Below are 13,988 nucleotides of genomic sequence, written 5' to 3'. Positions count from 1 at the left end.
TCACACAAAATTATTATTAAATGACTGCGAATGAGAATTTACCATTGAAATGAAAGTGAACCCGTTATTTCGGCGCACGACAACACCCGAAGTCAATTTTGAAAAAAAATGTCGTTTACGTTATTTTTGTGGTTAGGGATCGATATATCTCCAAAACAGTGTAATAAAATGTTAAGTAACATATCAATTAGTTATCTTAAAATTTTGTTGCATTTGCTTAATTCTGTTATTTTCCTATGTTTTTTTAACAGACGTTTTTAAATCAGCAAATATTAGTTTTTGGATGAAAATAATACATACAGATTTAAGGATGAAAATAATACAAAATGTATTCTTCTTAATATAATTGTTATTTTGTTTAACATAGACAAAACGTGATCACGGTCACTGTTTATAAATCACGTTCACTGAGAACGACGTTCTTCAAAAATCACGGAATCGCTCATCTCTTATGCATAGCCTGTAACTTTATTATAATTTTAAGTTTATTTAAAGGCAAAAATCAAATCATTTTTTTTTTATTTTAGCCAACTCAGTTAAAGTTAATGCAATATTTGTTCCAAAGTTTCGAAGATTTTTTGCATAAAAAGCATAAAACATAGAAAAGGTGTAGGTAAATTTTAAAATATATGTATATTTATAATAAATCATGAAATGTATTCATTCATTGACTACAAATTGGAAAGATCTAGAAACAATATATGACAAAAACCATTTAACTTCAAACATAATTTCTCTAATGTCTGGTAATCTTAGTACTGTGGCAATAATTGTCCATGAGAGAATTCCAATAATATGTGTAAAATAAAAAAATAATTTTGTGTATTATTAAAAAAATATCTGAAAATAAAAAAAATGTTTCTTATTATATTTTCAATGATTTGTGTACATTAAACCCGTGCTTAAAATTTGCTAAGGGTGGGTCTTATTTTGTACTTTACTAGCAAAACTAATAGATGCAAATCAGATAACGAGATCCCGTATCTGTAGTCGATTGTAAGTTGTAAAATTGGGTAAACAATTGTAATTTTTTTTTTTTGTTCTGCAAAGATTATTTTTAAAAAATTTTTAATTTTAATATAATATATCTTCCAGAGAATATCATCTTTCGAACAGGGTAGGTAAGAACCATTAATATCAAATGGAAAATAATCACGTTTTTAGCATTTCCCCAAAAACGTATTTTTTGCATTGTTTAACCACATTTTCGCATACAAAATTTTTGTAATCACATGGTTATTTTTCGTTTTATATATTCTAAGAAAAATAATTTTCTTTAGTAGATAAGATTTAATTGAAATATTAAAAAAATATTATTTAAATAGGAAAATTTTTAAAGAATGAAAAAAATACCATTACTTACCCAATTTTACAAAAATCGATCAACCCGGCACTGGTTCTCCTTATTCGACTAACCTCAAATTTTGCATATAAATGTTTGCGCTACTAAAGTAAAAAAAAAGACCCATACAAGTCAAATCTGTTCTTAAGGGCAGATCTAATGCACATACTTATGTACAAATGTATGTATGCATGTGTGAATATTTAAGTAAATAATTACTTTAAATAGTTTATGTAAATTTTGAGAGCTTTAGGCGGAATACACCTAAATAAATAACACACACAACTAACGTGTGAGCATTTGTCCTATAACTAATAAAAGTGTTACATATGTATGCAAGTATGTATGTATGTGGCTATAATTTCAATATTATTAAGAAAATTTGGAAATTGTCACATATGTAACAAAGAAACAAACATAAAATAAAAAAAAAACTTAAATGATTTACATTTTATGAAGGACAATACTGCATAGAAAATGTGGAGTATTATTGTGTATAAATGCTTCGTTTCGTAATTACTAAAAAAATAGATTTCATTAAGAATATTTGGAAATATTTTCTAGTGTAGTGTAATTATACTTAGTGAACTCTTATAGCTTGATATATTTGTGTGGAACATACTGGACAGCTTGCGTCATTTTGTTGACATAAACGATTTGCACACAGGGAGCAAAATATAGTATGGCCACATGGTATTAAAGCAGCAACAATATCTTTTTCATGGCACATCCAACAATTCTTACGTTTGAGCTTTTCTAATAATTTTGTTTTCGATGAGATCTTAAGCTGCTGCTGCTGTTGCTGTAGTATTGTTGTTTTGTTATTAATATGTTCTCCAAAAAGCGAATCTGTAGGACTTATAGACGTTGATGTTGGCGAGCAATATGAATTTGTTATCGCCGCCAATGTATTGGGTAAGCCCCAACTATATAGAGGCGATTCACCGATACCTTCGTCGATATCGATGTTATCATTATTGCCAGTACCACCACATGTTCCATTTGTAGCTGCTCCTAATGATGATCCACCATTTAATGATTTCCAAAATTGAGTATTATTGTTATTGCCACTGTTATTGAAGCTTTTTGAAGATGATGCTGTGGAAGATGCCGAAGAACAGGAACGTGTTAATAAAGCATTTGTGGCTAGGTTATTTTGCTGTTGTAACAGTCCGCCGGCGCCATTGTTTGTATTCTCCAAGAGATTAATAGTGTTTATTACCGATTTTAAATTTCTTATAGTACTTGCATTATTAGCTATTTGCGGAAAATGTGTATTTTGTTCATTGACAAATTGTGTTGTCGTATTTGATTCTATTATATTGTTGATGAAGTCATTGCAGTTTAATTGCATATTTCCATTGTTGCTGTTGCCTGAATTCATCGATACACGTCGCTGTATATCGTTAACGGAAATTATGTTTGGATTAATCTCATTGTTAACGAATCCATTATTGAATGAATTGGAAGTGTTGCATTTGTTGGCGGAGTTCAAAAGGCTACCACCACCTATTTGACTGTATTCCAATGCTGAACCTATTCCATTTTTGTAAATTGATGACAGAATTTCTGAATGCAAATCATCGTTCAGCATTTGATTTAAAGAATTTAAGGAGTGAAATGCAGTATTCTGATTAGACGTTATAGGCTCATTAATGTGATTAATTGAACCAGCTGGTGCTGGAGGTGGTGGTGGAGGAGGCGGTGGCGCTGGCACAGCCAATGAATTTCCAGTACGTTTAGCTATATGGGCCTCAATCTGCTTTCTAGCCATTTGAACATTATCCGGCATTCCGGTTACTTCAAAAATTGGTTCTTTGTCTCGTGACGGCGTCACTATATAAGTTTTTGTCTCGTGTTGAATATGCTTAATAGTATTACCTTTTGGTCCTACAACCAAGCCCACAACTCTATATGGTACTCGTACTTGAATTGTTATCTGACCCGGCAATGGCGTATTCGAAGACAATGAATTTTTATTTAACGATACTAAATGTCCACCGTTAACGCCACTCCCACCACCAGTTAAACTCGCTGAACATCCATTCATGCCATCATTTGTACGACGTGTTGCTCGTATTAGTGTAAAATGTTCAGCAGCTGACAAAATTTCACGTTTAGCTTTTGTAACATCCTCCTTGCGACCCGTTACTACAAACACTGGTTCCTCATTTCGCACAGGAGTTTTAATATATGTATTAGTTTTGGCTCGAAGTGCTTTTATTTTGCAACCTAAAAACAAAATAAAACATTTTTAGTATAATTAATGTATATTTATTTATATTTTACTAGTATAACCCGGTGCCCTTCGTAGTTAAACAAAAAAAAATGTTACAGAATTTTATAATAAATTAAATGTTTATTTAATAAACAATTTTAATTTTGCATTGATAATATATAATCCAATGATTTTCAAAAATCTTGATATACATACATATTACTTTTGATAAGTAGTTCGATGTGCTAAAATTTCGTATGTTTTTACACTACTTCGAATACAATAGTAGTCCAAGTCAATCATTATTAATTTCGACTGGCCGGCAGCACTATGGATAAAGAAACCTTTCTAGAAACCTACAAATATCACATAGATACGTACTGCTTTTGAAGAAAAACACATTATATATGTGTCTGTCTGATTGAAAATGGACAATTTAGGAAAATAAATTATAAAAATGATAACTTTGTCCCAATACAAGTAAGCTTTTCGAGATTTTTGTACAAAAAAATTTTTATTTGGTTTTTGAAACCAAAAAAGTTAAAAATATGACAATTGTTTTAAGAGACTACTACCAAGCGGTGAATTTTTTTTTTTTAATAAATATTTTATTTATTTATCTTCAATTTATATAAAGAAGCCTTAGTGGCTAATAAAAGCTACTAAATTTAATATATTAATATTTAACATATATATTATAAATACAAATAGTTAAAAAAAAGTACAAAGTACAAAATTAATTTTATTTACAAGTAAGAAAGTATGGTCGGTCAAGCCCGACGGTCGGTCAGCCCCGGCTACGCCCGGTAGCATTTACTAATGTTAGTTCTTCAAGTTTCTCCAACCCACCTACACCTGCCTGTTATTATTTATTTGCAAATAAAATATCTAAATTTGTACTGCATACTTTAGAGAGCTTTTTTATTACAGTTGACTAGACTCAAAAAAATAAAAATTTCCGAGCCTTTATAAAACATCTGTTTTATACAGTGTTGCCAATTTAGCCCTATTTGAGCTAAATTTAGCCCTTTTCAATCTTGTTTAGCCGCAAAAAAATTAATTTAGCCTTTAGCCTTTTTTTAGCCTTTTTTATTTTCATTTAGCCATTTTTATGACTAAATCAAAACTCTAATGATCTGAAATTTTTGCTGTTGAAAATTAGTAAAATCAGTTCAAAAAAATTAGCAGGAATATTATGACAAAAATTAACTAAAAATGTTGAACCAGTAAACAATTTAATGACATACAAATTGTTGGACCTTACATAGTACATTAAAAAAATGCTATAACTAATATAGAGAAAATGAACGTTATTTGAATAAAACGCGGGTCTGGGCGTTTATAAAATCATATATAGTGTTAAAGAGAATACTTTTAACTTTATCTGGGCGATGTATTGACGTAAATATAGTACTTTAACACATGCCATGTAGTATACCGTTTTCAAAGACTACAATCCAACCAATTTAGAAAGAAAAATTCAGTTCATTATCGATAATAATTTAGCTATGATAATTTTTATCTGATCAAATTAACTTTTTTCCAAATTTAAATTAAATATTTATGTTTACATATATTGGCTACCTTAGTTTTGATATGTTTACTAACTAATGGCAAAATTTATGATTTTGCCAATGAAAATCAATGCTGTCCGGCGACGCACAGTGGTATGAGAATAAAAAAAAGAGGGAAATAAATCTGTAACTTCTAAACCCTTACGCCGATTTAAATGAAATTTCACATGCGCAAAGAGGAAGTGTAGTCGAGTTTAAGTTTTGAATTTGGCCCCACCAGGTGCGGGACCAGGGGTTCCCAAAGTAGGATACCTCGGGTATGTTCAATTTTTAAAATAATCCTATTTCTTCGTTTGTGTTCCGATTTAAAAAAAATTACACATACAGAATCTCCTCATCGAGCACTACTATCAATTATCTCTTATAGCTTAGGAGATATTCGCATTTGAAAATTTAATTTTCAACATTTTTACCCACCCTACACCAGTTTTTTTGGTGACCGATTTTATCCATTTTTCTTTTATAGGATTAACACTAGAACTATCTATCAAATAAAGAAAGAAGTGTTTAAAAATCATGACTGAGTCCAAAGTTACATGCATTTGAATATAAAAAAATTAAAAAATGTCGATTTTTTTGGGAAAAAAGTACTTTTATTCTTTTTAAGTTATCTAAAAATTTTCGAAGAGCATGTATAATGAATTTGTACTTTTTGAAAAGCTAACTTTACGACATATATTTTAAATGAAAAAACATTTATAATTTTTGATACCGACGGGATCAGGTCCATTCAAAAAATGCCTATCTTTTATGTAAAATTCAACTTTAGGGCAAAAATTCTCAAATCGCATAGTAACCCATTTTAGATGGCCCAATATGTTCTTAATTACTTTATAATTAATAACATATTGGGCACCGCCCATTAAAAAATATTCATAAATAAAAATTTAGTTTCAATTTGAAAAATTTGTATCTATGCAAAATTCAATAAAAAACATTTTTTGTCATATTTTTTTCATATATAGTCCCCTTTTACAATGCAGAAATTGAAAGGCAGACATTTTTCTCATTATCTTTAGAACTTGGCTAAACCTTTTACAACCGCGAAATTAATAGACAGACAGAAATTTGTCGTTTCCTATTTTTTCGTTCTTTTTCGTTGTTGATGCGTATGAATATTTACATTGTCAAATGCATTTAAACATTGATGTGAGAAAAATGATATGAAGCAACAACATGAAAATTGCGAAAAGTGGAAAAGAGATACACGTTCGTATACCAAAGGGAATCCTTTTTTATTTTTGAGGGACTAATAGAGCAAAGTTTTCTTCCACTTGGTGCATTAGATTGAATAATTGGTTTTGGAGGTGGTAGATCTTTACCGAGAACTCTGGTGATCGTCATTCTTAGTTCCCTTGGCAACCCGGAATTTCATGTGGTCTAATTCGCTTGCAAGATTAAGTATGAAAGTTTTTCTCCTCATTTTATCATCACTATCGGTACACGTTTGATACAGTACAACACACAACACCAATTCTCTATTTTTGCTTGGTAGGAAACATGGCTAAACCAAATATCAGCCGTGGTATTTCGTCAACATTATTTTGATGCCGTACTTAGCTGGTTTCAGAGTAAATAATTAACTTGCTGCAACTTTTAAACGGTAGCAACATTTCATCGATGCAGAGGTCCGGGCCCGGGAGTATATTGAGATTGACTGTTGAAAATGAATTTATTGAAGGCTTTTGATATTGGAGCAAGTGGATCTTCTTTCAGACGTTCCTCTCTGGTAATAGAATTATAAAATCTGAGGCAGTTGATCAAATGTCTGGTCGTGTACTACACATTCTGCCTCTTCAACTCCTCGCATACAAACTTCGTCTGTCTGCCTTTCAATTTCTGCATTGTAAAAGGGGACATAGACAAGTGGCATCGCTAAATAGCTGACAGAAAATTTAAAAATAAAAACAAAGAAGTAAGAGAATTATATTCGGCTGTGCCGAATCTTATATACTCTTCACCAAATTATACTTCAAAATAAAAATTTTAAATATTTTTCGGTAAACAAAATTTTTTTTTCCAAAGTTGTGTTTTTTTTTTGGAAAAAAAATTTAGAATTGTTTTTTTTAATTTTAAAATTTTTGTTTGTTTTTTCAATTTTATTTTTAATATTTAGCAAAAATAATCTTTTGGAAAGTTGATTTCAACAGACAGACAGACATGGCCTTATCGAATCCGATATCTATAAGGATCCAGAATATATATACTTTATAGGGTCGGAAAATTATATTGTGGAATTTACAAACGTAATGGCAAACTTATATATACTAGGGTGATCGATTCTTCGAGATTTTTTAGAAACCGGTTTTTGGTTTCTTCGAAAAATTGCAATTTAATATAATCCGGTTTCGGGTTCGGTTTTTTAATAATAACCGGTTAACCGGGTTTTTGATAAAATATTAAAAGGCCTAGAAATAAGAAGAAACATTTTTTATTTGTTAAAATAATAGTTATTTAAACATAAACGGTTCATGGGAAAACAACAAAACTAAGAAGAGATCATATAATTATGATAAAGAATATTTATTTATTCAAATAACAAAAAATAAGCATTTTTAAAACGCTTAAATACTTTTTAGTTATAATTTTGATTAATTCTTTTAACACAAGTTCTTCTGGTATTTTTTGACCAATTTTGAAATTAATATTGAATTTTTTCTAAAAGTGAGTTGTTGATATTTTTCATATTTTATGAATTTTATTTTATTTTTATATGTCAACAACTACATTAGGTTTTTAGAAAAACAAATTGGCCTAAAAAATATATTTTTGTATGAAAATTGGGATTCCCCGGATAAATACCAAAGCTATGTTTTTCTTATCCTTACCCGTTTTGAAAGTAAAATGGATTTTTTTTCTGAAATAGTAGTTGATATTTTATGACTTTTATTTAATTTCAAATGTCAACAACTACATTAGTTTTTGGGCAAAAAAATATTTATTTTCTATTTGGGTCAAATTTGACCCGAAGATCGTTAACGTCGGAAAATTTGAAGACCTTATGAAGGTTAAAATAATCTCTTAAACACAGTTTAAATGCTTTGGAGTATATTGATTTTTTTTCTTTTGTTTTTATAAAGCTAGACATTGAAAATGATCTTTCAATCAGTGTACTTGTAGGACATAGTTAACAAAGCATTCAGTAAGTTTTCAAGTATTCCAGATCGATTGTATCATTAATCTAAATACAAAAGTCTTCTAAAATAGTTGGAGTATTTGTTTTAAACAATTTTTTTGGATTTTGAATATTTTTAAAGTTTTTAATACACTAAAAGACAAAAACCCGGTTTATTTGATATTCGGAATGTGAACTTTTCAAAAAAACCGAAACCGACTTAACCAAAAAAACAGGTTATAATCGGTTATTAAAAACCGGGCCGATCAGTAATATATACCCTTCTGACGAATGTGAAGGGTATAAAAAGGTAAACAATAAATGTAACCGGGACAACCAAAAAAAAAATTGTTTGTGGTGGAAAAATGGAAAAGATAAGATTAATATCATATTTAAGATATTTTGGTACTACATAATATTATTGATAACTGTTCAATAATTGCAAAATCTCTGCCAATATCTTGTAACTTAAACATTTTTAAATTTTTGCGAACTTTTTTACATGGCGAAGAACAGCTGATGCTGTTGTTAAACGAGCTATTAACAGGTTCACCTAGTTTTATATTTAGAGTCGACTTCAACATAAGAAGTATACTTTAACTTGTCTATGATAGACCTAAAGTCTATCTGAGGAGTCTAGCTCAGACACTCTCCCTTCTTAAAGGGGGGTCAGACGGCATGTATTGCTTGTGTTTTGTGCCACGTATTGGGACATTTTTCCACATGTAAACATATACATACCGTGTGATCCATATGAAACTTTGTGTATGTAAAATACATATGTATTACTCGTGACATTTTTGGCAATTAGAGCATGTTCTATTTTCGTGTGTATAACAGTGTTGTATTTTGAAATACAAGACTGTGTGAGTGCAAAATAAAAAACAAAACAAAAACGAGTAAAGAAAAGTCATAACAGAAAAAGTTTTATTGCATTAAATATATTTATTGTGATTTAAAAATGTTTTAAATATATATATTGTTAAAAACAACAAACATATAAACTAGTAGAGGTTATGTCACATGCAATTACATATGTATGTTTCAACGTGGAAATTATGAATCGTATGTATAACGTGAATTTTGACATACACATGGAATTCCATATGTATCGAATACATGTCCCAATACACAAGCAATACATGCCGTCTGACCCCCCTATTATGGAAACACACTTTTATGGTTTACAAACTGAAATTTGGGACTTCGACCATGGAAAATATTCTGTGTAACTGTCGTAGATTACAGTGATCAGGCAAAAATGGCTAGGGAAAGATTCCATGATGAACTGGGGGATATAGCTAGATATGATGGTAATATATTAGGCTTTATTAGGGGAATAAGCTGGATATTTTATTTTTATTTATTATTTTTTCAACAACCTTATTGGCCATAATCGGTTATAAATTTCTACTTAATACAAATTTTTTACAAAAAATTTAATTAATAAAAGTATAAATTATGAATATAAATAATGCTTAACACAAATTGAACGAATTAAACAAAACTCCACTCAACTCCAAACAATAATCAACTATTTATAGTGTTTTGATAGATGACATCAGCACATGTAGCATGATAAAAATAAAAAACATCTTCCACCAGTGTTACAAAAACAATAATCCAAATAAGCATATAACAGATACAATCACCCAAGGTGCGTAAACAGCAGTGCAGCCATATGTATGAGAATAACGAGAACAAGATAGTATACATAGGTGTTAATGAAAGGGTCAAAAAGTGTACAGTAGTCAATGTCATTCACAGATATGCGAAAAAAATAGATAGAACAGTCCTGCAAGGGAAGTTCAAGCCATCAAGGTAGTAAATATCCAAACAACTAGCCAATACTCAAACACTAATATTAGAAGCAAGCTTAACAATAACTATGTTAAGTACAACAAGTCTCAAAGAAAAAAAACATTTACAAAGAAGCAACCTCCTATTCCAAAACAATGCCCACACACTGTCCGCAAATTCTCTTCCACGCGAATATAAAAATGGTGCATCCACTACTTGTCTTTATACAATACGACACTCCATCAGCTCCAAGTCTCCTAAAATGTCACAGCAACTCACAGCACAACCCTACAAATATTTACGATCATATAGTATCTTAAAATCTATAGAATTAGAACAGAAATTAATTGGCATGAAAAAGCAACAGTGCAGAAAAACATTAAGTTTCCAAAAAGCTATCAGAAATATTTACATTAAAAAGCCCACAAAAAATCTTTAATAAAATATCAAAACCAATCAGATATCTTAACTACAGTAAATATCAAGAATAATAAGACTGAAATTACTGAAGGCTACCCTATCAGATAAGCAAATATGCTAGACAAGGGATGGAAAAAAATAATGACAATATCAACAATGCTAGTTCTAATGACTAAAGCAATTACCTCCCCATAATCATCCTGAGGTATAATAAAGCATTAAAGAAATTAACATATAATAAACAATGAAACCTCACTTAGCACAATAGATACAATATAAATGTTCAATGCCTTCATAAAAACAAAGTAAAAGCTTGTTGCATTGACAGCTCCACTCCCAAACCAATTACAGAGTAAATGCCAATAAAGTGCAATTAACATTACATCCAAATTAAACAAATCCAACGGCAAATACTATTACATTACAATGGAACTTGTTACATAATCATTCCAGTGAAAGTTTTCTTTTTCACTGGAATGATTATGTAACAAGTTCCATTGTAATGTAATAGTATTTGCCGTTGGATTTGTTGTTGTTAAAACAGTATCAACGATATTAAATCCACATCATATGCACTTATCAAAACTATTAAACATCTTAGAAAATTCGAAAATTTTAAGTAACACGACTGTGAGAACCCCAGTCTATACTTATTTCCTGTCCTTTTTGGACTGGATTTTCACTTAATTTCTTTATATTACAATACTTCTTTCTTTATTTCCTGTCCTTTTTGGACTGGATTTTCACTTAATTTCTTTATATTACAATACTTCTTTCTTTTCTTTCCAATTTCACTTCTTCTCTTCACATCTAGTTCACACATAGTTATATATAGAGTAAGTTCGGGTAATGTGGTATAGCTGCTTTTCTCTAAAACTAAGAGCATAGGAGTAGCAGTACCAAGCTTAAGAGTTTTATGATCTCAGAAAATTAACATTATTTAATTTTATCAGGTCATGGAAATAAGCAGTTGTAAAAAATCAGCATTATCTTGTGGTAGGCTTTTTGTTGTGATCTGTTAAAAATTAATTTTTTTCTAAAATCACGTGTTTTAAACTTCATTAATTTAATTTTAAAGTCAAATGGGAATATTTTGCTATTGAAGAACGCATGCAACAATATTGCATAGTTAGTGTATATGTTTAATTTTATAATAATTTCAATAAACCTCGTGCTCGGCTAATGTGGTATATCTAAAGAATTTCAAGCAAATAATATGCCAAATATGAAGAACGCTATCTGAGCTATTAGAAACAACAAATGGAAATTTTTTTCGCATCAGTCATTGAGGAGCTTCTGGTAAGCTTGGTCAGCCGCCAACTTTAACCGAATCTATTGAAGATGATTTAAATAAATCGCAACTCATATACAAATTAAAATACTATGCATCGGTTAAGTTGTTTTACATACAATATTAACAGAACATGGTATACCACATTACTCGCCAATTTTTTCAATGGCTCTCTTTTTCCCAAATTTCTCTAAAACTTGAATTAAAAGACTTTTTACTTTCATGGATGTAAACCTAACACTTGTAGTAGAACACCAGCTGAGAACTGTTCCAATCGAATTAATATTTTAAAAAATATAGTGAAATAAAAAATAGGAATACCACATTACTCGAACTTACTCTATATCATAAAGGATCCTATGGGTCTCCGAGTGGAAGTTTAGTTCAAGTGTAGATTTTATTGTATATCTCTTTTCGGTAATTGGATATATAGTGCTAAATCCACTTTTTGTGGAATTTTTTATTTTAATACAAAAGGAAATAATATGCAAAAATACACTATTTGCGTAAACAAAGTTTACAATTATGTCCTTATTTTACTGTGGTATGCAAAAGTGATAAACCCATTTCGTGGTATGTACATTTTTAATTGTGGCAATAGATACTTTAATCAGAATTGAAACGATAAAAATAAAGAAAATGTGCGAAGTAAAATAGTCCTAAAAAATAATTTATAAGTCGCTAACGTACTTCTTCTAAAGTGTGATAATTTTTCTGTATAAATCATGCCAAATAAGTAATAAAACTGCATTTATACATTTCCAAAAAAATATTTAAAACGAAGGATTAGACCGTTTTTTGTGGATCCTATAAAATTTGTGAAAAGAGACTTAGCGCATATAATCACCAAGCTAATGATATTGTATTAGAAAATTTGTGGCAACTAGCTTTATTATTTGTTTACAACTCCGCTAACATAGCACGTTGGTAGTATAAATAATCAATAGTTCTTACCTTGTCTTCCAACAATTTCAGCAACATGTTCCGAACTCGGTACTGGTACACATTCAGTCATGTTTTGTGATTTTTTTGATCTATCGTCTGTTGTGGTTGGTGTTACGGTGGCCATGTTTTGATTGGGAGCCGACAATGAATTTATTTTACTTGGAATGACATCTTGATTAGGTTCGGATAAAAACTTTTGATTTAGTAATGTGGCTGCGGCTTGAGATTGAGTTTGTAGAAAAACTTTTGTAGTCATATGATACGGATTTCCAACCGACGTATATGACGATGAAGATGAATATGGTTGATGATGGTCCAGCGCACCGTGTTGCAAGTGGTGAGATTGTAATTGTTGATAATGATTTGATGTTGGCGATAAGGAAGGATGTGCTTCAGATGTAGGCGATGGCATTTTATTCAAATTCATCATAGTCAACTCGACAGCCAGTTGAAGTGTTCGTGCATCTTCATTATTTAAACAAGAATTATCGCCCGTCGACTGTTGCGGATGTTGATGGTGCATATTTTCCAACATAATTCGTTGTCCGTTCTCGCTATTGTCATTGTGAATAGATTCCGATGTATGGAGATTAGCTTCCGTTTGATTGGTCGTATCAGATAATGAATTTGTCATAACATGATCATCTTCCAAATCTCCATTAACTTCAGCCAATAAGGACGCATTCAATTGATATGTAGCTGAGTTGAACGAATCTTCTAAATTTGACGGAGCATTTAAACACATTTGATTTCCAGAAGTAGCCGTCAGTTTGTTACAGGAATTTTCTAAAGAGTGTGAAGTTAAATATGAGTTGGACGATGAGGACGACGATGGAGAATTTGATAATGAGCAACATCCTGAGCTGCCACTTAGAACTACACCGCTCTCAAATGAAAACAATGATGAAGAACCCATAAAGTTAGCAGCAATGGGAGATGTTGATAAGGAAGTTTTGGATGAAGATGGTGGTGGTGATGGTTGCTGCAAACAATTGACCGCTGCTTGATGGGGAGTTGCTATAGTATGATTCGAATTCGAGTTGTTGCTAGACTGTGGTGATTTAGTACATTTTTGCTGTCCTTTAGCATGTTGCTGTTGCGGCCTTAATGTAGATCCAGCTACACTTGTTGCTAATGACATTTCAAACACCTTTTATATAGTCTTTGTATTTCTGTATATAATTTATTACTCAATTAAACTTTTAATAATTTATCATTTTCTCTCTTATAAGCAAGACAACCTGAAAATATTAAATTAAAAAAAAAATATTTTCGTTATACAA

The 13,988-nt window shown here is 30.5% G+C and overlaps 1 protein-coding gene across 1 annotated transcript; it reads right to left on the bottom strand.

The window, feature by feature from the left end:
• Nucleotides 1-1,911: 1,911 nt before the first annotated feature.
• LOC135962802 (putative uncharacterized protein DDB_G0277255) lies at nucleotides 1,912-13,781 on the bottom strand. The gene is made up of 2 exons (XM_065514694.1): nucleotides 12,715-13,781; nucleotides 1,912-3,574 (listed from the first exon to the last, which is right to left on the bottom strand). Exons 1-2 carry the CDS (start codon nucleotides 13,619-13,621, stop codon nucleotides 1,923-1,925), a joined length of 2,559 nt encoding a protein of 852 aa, XP_065370766.1. The 5' UTR covers nucleotides 13,622-13,781; the 3' UTR covers nucleotides 1,912-1,922.
• Nucleotides 13,782-13,988: the final 207 nt, after the last annotated feature.

The sequence above is a fragment of the Calliphora vicina genome, chromosome X, assembly GCF_958450345.1.
Source record: "Calliphora vicina chromosome X, idCalVici1.1, whole genome shotgun sequence".
NCBI classification, from domain to species: Eukaryota; Metazoa; Arthropoda; class Insecta; order Diptera; family Calliphoridae; genus Calliphora; species Calliphora vicina.
Note: the sequence above shows the minus strand (reverse complement) of the source record. Positions and strands in the feature narration are given on the sequence as shown.

What these genes read in the sequence shown, in the direction of transcription:
- LOC135962802 (XM_065514694.1), bottom strand. Translation starts at nt 13,621, where the DNA reads ATGGGTTCTTCATCATTGTTTTCATTTGAGAGCGGTGTAGTTCTAAGT. An exon ending in TGAAATTGTTGGAAGACAAG is followed by an intron (nt 3,575 to 12,714) that starts GTAAGAACTATT and finishes TTTTGTTTTTAG; the next exon opens with GTTGCAAAATAAAAGCACTT.